Source organism: Xyrauchen texanus, chromosome 31 (assembly GCF_025860055.1).
Source record: "Xyrauchen texanus isolate HMW12.3.18 chromosome 31, RBS_HiC_50CHRs, whole genome shotgun sequence".
In the NCBI taxonomy this organism is placed as follows: Eukaryota; Metazoa; Chordata; class Actinopteri; order Cypriniformes; family Catostomidae; genus Xyrauchen; species Xyrauchen texanus.
The window spans coordinates 34,367,991-34,382,081 of record NC_068306.1 but is presented as its reverse complement, the minus strand read 5'-3'; the positions used below and the strand labels follow the sequence as shown (position 1 = coordinate 34,382,081).

Genomic DNA, 14,091 nt, shown 5'->3' with positions numbered 1-14,091 from the left:
ATGCATTAGGTATCATTAACTAACAATGAAAAATATATTCATTACAGCATTTATTAATCTCTGTGAATGTTAGCTACTAAAAATACAATTGTTCATTGTTAGCTCATGTTAGTTCATATTGCATTAATTTATGTTTAAATATACAATTTTAGATTTTAATGTTGTAATTAACATGAACTATTATTAATAAATGCTGTAAAAGTGTTGTTCATTGTTAGATCATATTAAATGATGTTGTTAGCACTTTATTGTAAAGTGTTACCAGTTTTTTTTTTTTTTACATATTTGGTTAAACATTTTCTAGTACCATAGAAAAAATTCATAATATTTATTTGTCATGCTACAGTAGTTGGGACAATATTTTAAGCTACCTGACACTTCTTTGAGTTTAGATGGCAAATATTTTTAATTCAATTTAAGTTGAATGACAGTTTATTGTTAAGTGGACTGGCTGAGAAATAGCTGATTTAATGTTTAAACTCAAACAACAATGTTCAATTATTAAAGTCAGACATAAAAAGTGTACATTTTGTAGTGCAAGCATGACATTTATTTTTATTAGTTATGTGTAGAATTATTAAAATGCACAATGCTGGGTTAAAATGTCTACATATTGATGGTCAAATCAAATCAATCAAATCAAATCAAATCAAATCACTTTATTTTCACACTATCATGTACACAAGTGCAACAGTAGGTGAAATTCTTGTGTGCAGTTCCGAGCAACATAGCAGTCATGACAGTGACGAGACATATACCAATTACAGTAAACAACATACTTACACAACACAATTTACATATCTAATGTACACATACTTACACAACACGATAATTATATACAATACACACAATATAGAATACACAATATACAATACAATAAGTAAGGAGTATGTGAAATATATATATATATATATATATATATATATATATATATATATATATATATATATATATATATATATATATATAGTAGTTGTATAAGTAGTTGTATTGAGGAGAATATGTTGACAGTCCAGTGTGAGATAGATTATAGATGAATAAAGTGCAGTGCTAATTATTGATCGTGAGAGATCAAGTGTTCAACAGTCTGATTGCTTGGGGAAAGAAGCTGTCATGTAGTCGGCTGGTGCGGGTCCTGGTTACTCATTTTTTAGATAATAATGATGATGATGATAACAGTAATACTATAAACAATGAGGTATGTTTATTGATTACAAATATCAAATTCAATTCAATGTAATTAAATGAATACATGCTTGCTTACACACAGGCTAACATTTATTAATTAAAAATATAGTAACATAAATGTTTTGATGAATTTAAGTGTTTTATTGCTTGTTGATTACAAAATAAATGTGGTTCACATCACAAAATTCCATAAATACAAATACATACATCGATACAGACATGGACAGACAAACATTTATTTATTTATTTATTTAATGCAGAGCTGTAGACAAAGGATAGAAACTTTAAAAAAAAAGCTAAAATAAGATTTTTTTATTTTTTACACAATACATCATTTTAAATCTTCCCTTTGTCTTATATCATATTTTTGATGACTTTACTACAGTTCTAAAATGTGGAAACGTTTATAATAAAGAATAAGCTGCTGTGTCCAAACTTTTGGCTGGTATACTGTAAATTTCATGAATATATTTTTGTTAAAAAAATATTTTGTGACTTGAAATGCCACATCCATTGCATATTTACAATTTCTAGTATAAATAAACAAACAAACAAACAAAACTCCAACGCCCATGGACGTCACGTGATGTAAAGGGTGCGCACTGGAATATCGTCCGGGTAGAAACCACAGGAAAAATGGCTGAGAAGGAAGGTAAGCATCTTTCTTTGCCACTTTATACACATTTAAATAAGATGAATGCTATTTAATTTCTCTGTTTGACTCCTCAATAAAACCAAACCCTCATGTCATCGTCAGAGATGCGAGTGCATGTGCACGCACGTCTTTCATTCTGCTGTCAGTGAGTCAACTCAACTTCTACATGTATTCAAACTGCGTATTGAAATACTGTAGTTTAAGCGATGAAACGTGTTTCTCCTCAATTGAATTCAAGTTGAAACATGTAAAGGGTTTAACACACGTACAGAAATCACATGCCAAACAATTCACGTTTATGCTGTGAGTCATCTTACACACACACACACACACACACACACACACACACACACACACACACACACACACACACACACACACACACACACACACACCTCTAGATCTTTATTTATGTTCTTATATAAGAGAAGCACCAGATGTCTCTTCCGAAGCAGCAAACAGCAAATGCTACCTAAAAGACTTTGTGCATTTTGCATATTAGGAAGGAATGTAGGCCTATCTGTGGAAATAGCCACAGAAAGTGATTATTTTTATAAATTCAGTATGAGGTCTTGCTTGAGAACGTTTCTTCATGATTGGCACAGGGACTGTTAAAACCTTTGAAAGGCAAACAAGATCAGGCGTCTTTAAGGGATAGTTCACCCAAAAATGAACATTCTCTCATCATTTATTCACCCTCATGCCATCTCAGATGTGTATGACTTTCTTTCTTCTGCAGAACACAATTGAAGATTTTTAGAAGGATATTTCAGCTCTGTAGGTCCATAAAATGTAAGTGAATGGGTGCCAACATTTTAAAAGCTCCAAAATCCACATAAAGGGAGCATAAAAGTAATCCACAATTTTTTTTTTTTTTTTTACGATTGAGTAATCCAGTTGGAATAAAATTCCTTGAGTTTGTTCACATATGGTATTTTAAAACACACACAAAAAATGTGACTATTTTCTTTACATTTTATTGGTTTTATTTCACTTTGTTACACATGTTGTGTTCTCAGTCATTGGAAATGAATGGATTAGACTACAAAATACAGAAATATTAAGTGTACAGGAGCATCTCAATCCTTGAGATGAGCACATATGTGGATGTGTGTTGGCACACACAAAGTAATTTGACATGTGCACACACACACATACAAATGCACACATCGTGTGTTGAAGGCCCTTTGTGCATCGTGTAACAGTTCTTTTTGTCAGCAAATTAAAAAGCATTATTTACGATTTTGTAGGATCACCTGTATGCATTGTAAAAACCAGATTCTAGGCTTTAAAATTCCACCTATTTTGTTCAGATAAAGCCAAGTGGTTATTAATTTGTTACGTAATTATTATATATTTCTTTCCACTGGGAGTGCCTCCCTCTGGCCTGGGTTATGCTCAGTTCAGTTAATCCGTCTATCAATCAAAATCTATATTTATTTTAAATGTGTTCAAAAAAGTATTACAAAGCCTGTCTTAATAATGAAAAAATACATTGATTAAAAGATCCAATGCAATATATATGTTATAAACAATCTTAATGGGCCGGTCATTTTTGACCAGGAACACAAAATGTGTTGGCACGAAAGAATACAGCACAAGGGTTCAAATTTAAAGTCTTGAGTAGTGTTGTCAAAAGTACCAGTACTTCGGTACCAAGTCGATACTAAAATAAATAAGATGTAACGATACCAGTGTTTCTGCAGTACCTGTAGTACTGAGCACCGACTCCAGTACCAGCGCACAGTATGCCTGACACATGACTGCTTTAAAATGCTCACATGCTTAATTTGAATGTGTGCTCTGTTACTCCTTTTACACTGAAATGGACAATTAATCCAAGTGACATGTCCTAGTGTGATTTATTAAACCACTGAAAGTGGCAATCTTGGCGTGGATGAGCTGCATACTTTAAATGACTGTATAAATCCGACCGCTCAAACACTGTAAACTCCACAGACATTGAGAATTATTCACGTTATTTGAGATTACAAAGCAGAGCAATAATCCATTGTGAACAACACAGCACATGTAAAATATATATTTATATAATTAAAATCAAAGCATTTGCACTTTAATCTCAGCTCAGCTTCGTTTATATCACATTTAAAACAACAGTTAACCAAACCTGAACCTATGCTTCACAGTAATAACATTTAAAACATTAAATTTCAAAATTACCACATACACAAACACCAGTAATTTAAAATACAAACACTCCAAAACTGTATCCTACATTTCATTTGTTAGACTCAAAGGCCAGTTTAAATAGATGAGATTTCAGACGTGACTTAAAAATCTTCAATGATCATGTCAAACTGTTTATCTGGAAAAGTGAAGCATCCAGCAAAAAACGCATCTTAATAAAAGAAAGATTCAAAATAAAAGCTAGGTGTTTGGAATTGAAGAAATTTAAAAAACTAAGAAAAACATATTACAACTGTATAGTAAAATGTAATACTTTCTGTAATAACAATAATAATAATAATAACAGTAATTAATCATTTTATCACCAGCAAGACAGCTGTTGAATAAAAGTTTGGCAAAAAAATTGCAATGACATGTTAAAAAGTTATATTTTCACTTATTAAATGTTTTAAGAATTAATTGATTAACCATTTTGATTATTAAGTTAAATTATCAAAATAAATGAGCCAAGACCCCAGAAAACAAACTGTGGACCACAAGCAATTTCCAAATACCTGAATGTACCACGTTCATCTGTACAAACAATAGCACGCAAGTATAAACACCATGGGACCACGCAGCCATCATACCACTCAGGAAGGAGACTAATTTTGTGTCCTATAGATGAACGTAGGTTGGTGCGAAAAGTGCAAATCAATCCCAGAACAACAGCAAAGGACATTGTGGAGATTCTGGAGGAAACGGGTAGACAAGTATCTATATCCACAGTTAAACGAGTCCTATAGCAACATAAATTGATAAGCTGCTCAGCAAGGAAGAAGCCACTGCTCCAAAATCACCATAAAAAAGCCTGATTTCATTTTGCAAGTGCACATTGGGACAGAGATCTTACTTTTTGGAGAAATGTCCTCTGGTCTAATGAAACAAAAATGTAACAGTTTGGCCATAATGACAATCGTTATGTTTGTAGGAAAATGGCGAGGCTTGTAAGCCAAAGAACACCATCCCAACCTTGAAGGATGGGGGTGGCAGCATCATGTTGTGGGGGTGCTTTGCGAAATAGGTGCATCATGAGGAAGGAAATTTATGTGGATATATTGAAGCAATATCTCAAGACAAGCCAGGAAGTTAAAACTCAGTTGCAAATGGGCCTTCCAAATGGACAATAACCTCAAGTATACCTCCAAAGTCCAGGTATTGGAGTGGCCAAAACAAAGCCCTGACCTCAATCCAATAGGAAATTTGTGGGCAGAACTGAAATCATGTGCGAGCAAGGAGGCCTACAAAAATGACTCCGTTACAAATGTTTTGTCTTGGAAGAATGGGCCAAAATTCCAGCAACTTATTGTGAGAAGCTTGTGGAAGGCTACCCAAAACATTTGACCCAAGTCAATCAATTTAAAGGCAGCACTTCTGACCCACTGGGAATGTGATGATCTCTACTATTATTTCTACTTTTTTTCTTCCACTTTTTCTCCCCAATTTGGAATGCCCAATTCCCAATGTGCTCTAAGTCCTCATGGTGGCATAGTGACTTGCCTCAATCTGGGTGGTGGAGGACGAATCTCAGTTGCCTCCACGTCTGAGACCATCAATCCGTGCATCTAATCACGTGGCTTGTTGAGCGGGTTACCGCAGAGAAATGGCGCTAGTGGAGGCTTCACGCTAGTCTCCGCGGAATCCACGCACAACTCGCCACACGCCCCACCGAGATCGAACCACATTATAGCGACCATGAGCAGGTTACCCCATGTGACTCTACCCTCCCTAGCAACCGGACCAATTTGGTTGCTTAGGAGACCTGGTGGAGTCACTCAGCACACCCTGGATTTGAACTCGCAACTCCAGAGTTGGTAGTCAGCATCTTTATTTGCTGAAGGCCCCCTCCTTTTCACTTTTTTAAAATATAGTAGTGATCCTAACTGACCAAAGACAGGGATTGTTTTTTACAGTTAAATGTCAGGAATTGAATGAGTTTAAAGTTTATATGTATTTGGCTAAGGTGTATGTAAACTTCTGACTTCAAATGTATATAGTATGTGTTCACAGATACGGCATGGGAAAATGTATATGTACTCGTGTAATAAGTAGAGTTAGACCGATATATAGGCCAGGTCGATTAATTGGCAGATATTTGGCCAATTTGAGGCCAATCGGCATCAGTCAACAGTGTTCACTTGGCCTATTCACAGAAGTGATAACTGTCCTTTGTGTCTGTTCTAAAATCAACCAAAAGATTTGAAAAATAGATTCTCAGATGCATCATGATTATTTCTACAATGATTCTGAATCGATTCTCAAAAGACCAGAATCGTTTAGAGTTCAGTTTACTCAGCAGCGCAATGGAGCTTATGTGCACACAAGAGACAGAATGAGATGCTAGAAATAAATGCTCAGATGCGCATAATGCCAAGAGCACACTACGCTGACTGAATGGATCAACCACACGACCGTTGTCCCTGACTGAAGCAAAAATTCTAAAATTAATTCACAAACTCATACACAATGAGAGAGTTTATTCATGATAACACATGAATGATGGGACCGTGTGTCTAGAAGATGCTTATCGATGTATTTTTTTTAATCAGCAGCTCTGCATGTGGTCCTCCTGCTTAGTAGATATCGGCATCAGACATTGAAAAACCCATATCAGTTGACCACTAATAATAAGCTCTGCTTCACGTCAGGGTCCTGATCACCCTGTCTGTGTTTATTTAGCAATAATGACCAGTCGACTGTGCATTATCCCTTACATATAAATGTACATTATGATATTTTCACAGACACTGAAACCTTTGATGTTATGGAACTGGCAGAACATGTGAAGAAACAAAGATGGTGGAGCAAAATTATTGGTAAAAATAATTCTGGACTAGCTGCTGAGAAGTACTCCGTAGCAACACAGCTGGCTATTGGAGGAGTGACTGGCTGGTGAGTAACTATATTAGAGAGCGACCAATATTGATATTTTGATTGTTGTTGGGTGAAGTGGAATGTTTCCAAATGTTGCCCATCTCTCACTTGAGAATGTCTCTATTATGTAAAAGATTAATGTAAAAGAGTAATATGAGCTAAAATCAAGTGAAACGCAAAATATTGTGAGGAAATGCAAGCATCTTTTTGAGGAAATGAAGGAATGCAAACATTCCATGTTTACGTGAGATTTGAAATCATCAGAATAATATGTCTATTTACCCTTGACATCAAAGGGTAAATAGACATGCGACACATTGAAAACGCTGGCGAGAAAACCAGTAAAGGTGTTTATATGCAACGGTAAATTGGTGTTAAAGGGATTCTTCAACCAAAAATAAAATTCTCTCATCATTTCTTCACCCTCATGCCATCCCAGATGAGTATGACTTCCTTCTGCAGAACACAAATTAAGATTTTAAAGCTGAACTATGTAATTTTTTGCACCACCAAACGGAATTGCAAAAATGTAATTTTTCAAAATGGCTTTCTGACTATGCCCTCAAACCATTGGTCAAACAAGGAGATAGTCCCACCCCCAATGTATGCCATTGGTTGAGTAATTCTTTGGGGGCGGGTCTAAGCAGGTTGCTAAAAACAAACCGAGCAATTTTCATAGCACTACAGAAAGTAAGTGCTTACAATTTGAGAAAATTAGCCTATGAATGGCTTACTCACAATTGTTGCTGCATATTAAGCTTGGATAGTATAAATTATTTTAACTGAAAAGTTACATACTTCAGCTTTAAAAAGAAAATCTCACCTCTCACAAAGGCAGCATAAAAGTAATCCATAAGACTCCTGTGGTTAAATCAGTATCTTCAGAAGTTATATGATAGGTGAGTGTGAGAAACAGATAAAAATTCAAGTCTTTTTTTAAACTTAAATATCCACTTTCACTTTCACATTATTCTTTTGAATTTGGCAATTTGCATTCATTGTGCATATCGCCTTTTATGTCATTTTTGTAGCTTCAAAATTTTGTTTTGTTTTCCTGTGCTGTAATGGCATTATTGGGTGAAATTCTTTGGAGACCCACCAGATGGTGCCATTTTTCTATACGTTCGATAATCAAATAAACCTGATAACAAGTAGAGATATGTGAATGTTAATCAAAATTGTCACTTAATTATACATTATATTTAAATTATTAAATGAAAATTCAGTTTAAACAAGCAAGCTTGTAGACATTTTTCTGCATTTGTCCAGATGTGTATCATTGTGTATGTAATAAATAAAGCTGGGAACTTTGTGTGTGTGTGTATCTTTCAGGTGTGCAGGGTACTTGTTTCAGAAAGTTGGGAAGGTCGCAGCGTCAGCTGTAGGAGGCGGCTTCTTTTTGCTCCAGGTACATTTTAAAAACTGTGTTTGAGCATATTGTAAATATGAATATTGTGATGCTTTGAAATCTAAACAATCTGTGTTATGTTTGAGATTGCTCATCACACAGGCTATATTAAAGTGGACTGGAAAAGAGTGGAGCAAGATGTGAACAAGGCCAAGAAGCAGCTGAAGCTCAATTCAGACAAGCCCTCCAAAGAAGTCAGAACAAAATTTAATGAGGTAAGTAGGTACATAATTTAAATATACAGTTAAAGTCAGAAGTGTACATACACTTGGGTTGAAGTCATTAAAACAAATGTTTTAACCACTCCACAGTTTTAATATTAGTAAACTATAGTTTTCGCAAGTCGTTTAGGACTTTTACTTTGTGCATGACATGAGTAATTGTGGCAGGGCTGGGCGGGGCTGGGTTGTGATCCTACATACCCGGTCCCATATTAGGCTAATTAAGCCTCCGTGAGGGATAAAGGTCGACTGCAGGGGATCGTGCGGGAGAGAGAGATTGTTAACGGACATGTCCGTCATGTGTGTGTTTGTGTCTTCTTTTAAATGTCTCTCTCCGTATCACTACAACAAGACACAGGTGTTAGAGATAATTACAAACCAGGTGACAAGCCTTACCGCTCTCTCTCTCCCGCAGACCGACACATGACCACGCCCCTCATGCCACAGTAATTTTTCCAACAATTGTTTAACAGACTTTTTATTGACTATCACAATTCTAGTGGGTCAGAAGTTTACATACACCAAGTTAACTGTGCCTTTAAGCAGCTTGGAAAATTCCAGAAAATTATGTCAAGCCTTTAGACAATTAACCAATTAGCTTCTGATAGGAGGTGTACTGAATTGGAGGTGTACCTGTGGATGCATTTTAAGGCCTACCTTCAAACTCAGTGCCTCTTTGCTTGACATCATGAGAAAAATAAAAATAAATCATCCAAGACCTCAGAAAAAAATAGTGGACCTCCACAAGTCTAATTCATCCTTGGGAGCAATTTCAAAATGTCTGAAGGTACCACATTCATCTGTACAAACAATAGTACACAAGTATAAACACCATGGGACCACGCAGCCATCATACCGCTCAGGAATGAGAATGTCTTAAGCATTCTGTCTCCTAGAGATGAACTTAGTTTTGTGTGAAAAGTGCAAATCAATCCCAGAACGACAACAAAGGACCTTGTGAAGATGCTGGAGGAAACAGGTAGACAAGTATCTATATCCACAGTAAGAGGAGGCTGCTCAGCAAGGAAGAAGCCAATGCTCCAAAACCGCCATAATAAAGCCAGACAACAGTTTGCAAGTTCACATGGAGACACAGATCTTACTTTTTGGAGAAATGTCCTCTGGTCTGATGAAACCAAAATTTAACTGTTTGGCCATAATGACCATTGTTATGTTTGGAGGAAAAATGGTGAGGCTTGCAAGCTGAAGAACACCATCCCCCAACCGTGAAGCATGGGGGTGGCAGCATCATGTTTTTGGAGTGCTTGGCTGCAGGAGGGACTGGTGCACTTCACAAAATAGATGAAATCATGAGGAAGGAAAAATATGCGGACATACAGTGCATCTGGGAAGTATTCACAGCGCTTCACTTTTTGCACATTTTATTGTTACAGCCTTATTCCAAAATGGATTAAATTCATTATTTTCCTCAAAATTCTATAAACAATACCCCATAATGACATCGTGAAAGAAGTTTGTTTGAAATCTTTGTAAATTTATTAAAAATAAAAAATGAAAAAAATCACATGCACATATTAGGGCTGCACAATAAGCATCGACATCGCGATGTGGGCATGCGCAATAGTCACACCGCAGAACGTGCCATGTAGTAAGATAAACATATAGTCTACTATATATTTTTTTCCCATAGGAAATGTAGCATTATATCTGTCTGATATTACGTAATTTACTCCGATTTATGGGTTCATAGATACACAGTTTATTATAATTTCGTTGCAAAATGAAATGCATTGTCAGTTATATGGAAATATTTTGTCTACAGACAGGATGATGTTGACCAAAAACAGGTACTTTGTCGAGATTGTCTTGTAATTGTTGCCACAACACGAGGAAACAAGACCAATTTGTTTGATCATTTAAGTCGGCACCACAAATGTTTGTATGTCGAGTGCAAAGCCAGATCTAAATGCCGTCCAAAGCAAAAAACTATTTCAGATGCCTTTGCCAGTGTTACACCATAAGAGACAGTTTCCAAACTGGAGAAAAAAAAATAAAATTTTTTTTTTTTTTTTTTGTAAACCACTCAGGGTTGGTGTATAGCTGCACTTTTTCCTCAAAGGGTTTAAATTAAAAAATATTTATTGTTTGCATTTCTTAAAAAAAAAAAAAAAAAAAAAGAAGAAAAAAAAAGAGGTTTGTAATCTAATTTGTAATATAATAAAATGTTAAATTACTTATTTTGTCATTCACATGAATTATTGTGATAATGAAACTTCCTTAGTGTAATGCTCTGTTTTAACCTGGTTGCAGTACAGAGATAAAGCCTCCTTTAATCTCCCAAATCCCTTCTAGACACCACACTTCATTCACAAATGAGCCCCTTTATTTTAGGGTAAGCAACATGCATTATTAATATCATAACATGTTAGATCATTGACTTTAGGGTGAATTGATAGAGGAGTATTACATGAATACAATGGAACCATGGTGAATTAAACAGTGTATTAATTATTATTATAATAAAATAAACTACCCAAAATAAGTCAAAAAGTAAAAAGTCATTTTCAGTTTCTTTTCCGTGAAGATGCAGTTCCCTACAAAATCACCCCAATCATTCTCGAATAATTAATTCTTCTCAAATAGAGCTATTCATGTCATCTGGCGAAGTCATCCTGTATTTTTTCATATCGCAATATATATCGCAGAACAACAAAATATCGCAATGTCAGTTTTTTCCAATATCGTGCAGCCCTAGTACATATGTATTACAGCCTTTGCTCAATACTTTGTTGAAGCACCTTTGGCACCAATTACAGCCTCAAGTCTTTTTGTGTATGATGCTAAAAGCTTGGCACACCTATTTTTGGGCGGTTTCTCCCATTCTTCTATGCAGGACCTCTCAAGCTCCATCAGGTTGGATGGGGAGCGTCGATGCACAGCCATTTTCAGATCTCTCCAGAGATGTTCAATCGGGTTCAAGTCAGGGCTCTGGCTGGGCCACTCAAGGACATTCACAGAGTTGTCCCATAGCCACTTGTCCCGTAGATGTTATCTTGGCTGTGTTCTTAGGGTCGTTGTCTTGTTGGAAGATGAACCGTCGCCCCAGTCTGAGGTCCAGAGCACTCTGGAGCAGGTTTTTATCAAGGATGTCTCTGTACATTGCTGCATTCATCTTTCCCTCGATCCTGACTAGTCTCCCAGTTCCTGCTGCTGAAAAACATCCCCACAGCATGATGCTGCCACCACCATGCATCACTGTAGGGATGGTATTAGCCAGGTGATGAGCGGTGCCTGGTTTCTTCCAGACATGACGCTTGCCATACAAGCCAAAAGAGATCAATCTTTGTTTCATCAGACCAGAGAATTTAGTTTCTCATTGTCTGAAAGTCCTTCAGGTGCCTTTTGGCAAACTCCAGGTGGGCTGTCATGTGCCTTTTACTGAGGAGTGGCTTCAATCTGGCCACTCTACCATAAAGGCCTGATTGGTGGAGTGCTGCAGAGATGGTTGTTCTTCTGGAAGGTTCTCCACTCTCCACATAGAAATGCTGGAGCTCTGTCAGAATGACCATCAGGTTCTTGGTCACCTCGCTGACTAAGAGCCCTTCTCCCCCGATCACTCAGTTTGGCCAGGCGGCTAGCTCTAGGAAGAGACCTGGTGGTTCCCAACTTCCATTTATGGATGATGGAGGCCATTGTGCTCATTGGGACCTTCAATGCTGCAGAAATGTTTCTGTACCCTTCCCCAGATCTGTACCTTGATACAATCCTGTCTCGGAGGTCTACAGACAATTCCTTGGACTTCATGGCTTGGTTTGTGCTCTGACATACACTGTTAACTGTGGGACCTTATATAGACAGGTGTGTGCCTTTCCAAATCATGTCCAATCAACTGAATTTACCACAGATGGACTCCGATCAAGTTGTAGAAACATCTCAAGGATGATCAGTGGAAACAGGATGCACCTGAGCTCAATTTTGAGTGTCATGGCAAAGGCTGTGAATACTTATGTGCATGTGATTTCTTTTTTAATTTTTAATACATGTGTAAAGATTTCAAACAAACTTCTTTCACGTTGTCATTATGGGGTATTGTTTGTAGAATTTTGAGGAAAATATTGAATTTAATAAATTTTGGAATAAGGCTGTAACATAACAAACTGTGGAAAAAGTGAAGCGCTTTGAATACTTTCCGGATGCACTGTATTGAAGCAACATCTCAGGTTACCCCATGTGACTCTACCCTACCTAGCTTCGGGCCAATTTGGTTGCTTAGTAGACCTGGCTGGAGTCACTCACATGCCCTGGATTTGAACTTGCAACTACAGGGGTGGTAGTCAGCGTCCATACTCACTGAGCTACTCAGGCCCCAACATTTCACATTCTTATAATGAAGTAGTGATCCTAACTGACCTAAGACATGGAATGTTATCTACGATTAAATGTCAGGAATTGTGAAAAACTGAGTTTAAATGTATTTGGGCTAAAGTGTATGTAAACTTCTGACTTCACCTGTAATAATGCTTTGTGCATTCACCCTGATGTTATTTTAATAAGGGGAACATTTCAGATATTTTAATGATTATTTTCACTGATATAAGACAGAGACAAAGTTCTTGCATTGAATTGCAGTCATATTTTGTCTTTCCACAGGTGCAGGTATTCGTCAAGAAAAACATTGTTCTTACAGGGGGCTTCGCAGGAGGATTTCTGCTTGGTCTGGCTTCATAGGAGCTCTCTCTTACTCTATTATTATGACTTCTACACGCAGGATGTCATCCAACTATGTATACAACAGATTAGTTTTAGAAGTGTGTGATATTGCAGCTTGCATTAAATTCAGCACACCTAATTAATACATTTATGCAAGATATGATGTGTTCATCAGGAAATATATTTAAGAATGCTAGAATATATTATTTTATTGGTTTTTAGACATGCATTGTGTTCGGTTTGTACTTAATGCCCATGTTCCACTTTTGTTATAATTTATTTGTTGATTTTGATTGACATATTTTGGAACCATTTTTGAACAATCATGATTTTATTTAAACGTGTATATGTCAAAATAAATTGCACCTTTTTACGAACCCATATCTGAACTTAATGAAATATGTCATGGTTACTGAGAAAAGTGCATTCAAATTAATAAAAAAACATTTTACTTATTGGTTGTAATAAATTGGGACATCATTTCAAAGACCAAGGGTCAATATAATTTTTTTTTTATGTAACTATGAATGACTGAAATGTAAAAGTGAATTGACAATTAGGATTTAAACAATTGCTCTGGGTTGCATGTTTTCGCTCTAAAGTAAGGTCATTGATCATTTTGAAATACATCTGGATATTTTTTCTAAAGAACATCTAATGCACGGAACATGAAGATATAGTTCACCAATTTTCTTTTCAAGTAATTTTGGGATCTGCATTTCACATGCCTCACTATTCAAATCCCTTCTGTATTTATTTTTAAGCCTTGTGAAATCTCAACTTATCCAATTGGGGTTCAGTGTCGCTTAATGAAATATCAGACAAAGTAACTATAAATACTCAGATGTAATCAATTGTGATGGACACTATATTCATAAATTCATATT

At 36.2% G+C, this 14,091-nt stretch overlaps 1 protein-coding gene across 1 annotated transcript; it reads left to right on the top strand.

The window, feature by feature from the left end:
- The first annotated feature begins 1,802 nt into the window (after nt 1–1,802).
- fundc2 (fun14 domain containing 2) lies at nt 1,803–14,091 on the top strand. Its single transcript, XM_052100466.1, has 5 exons — nt 1,803–1,840; nt 6,775–6,922; nt 8,237–8,312; nt 8,399–8,527; nt 13,145–14,091. Exons 1-5 carry the CDS (start codon nt 1,825–1,827, stop codon nt 13,220–13,222), a joined length of 447 nt encoding a protein of 148 aa, XP_051956426.1. The 5' UTR covers nt 1,803–1,824; the 3' UTR covers nt 13,223–14,091.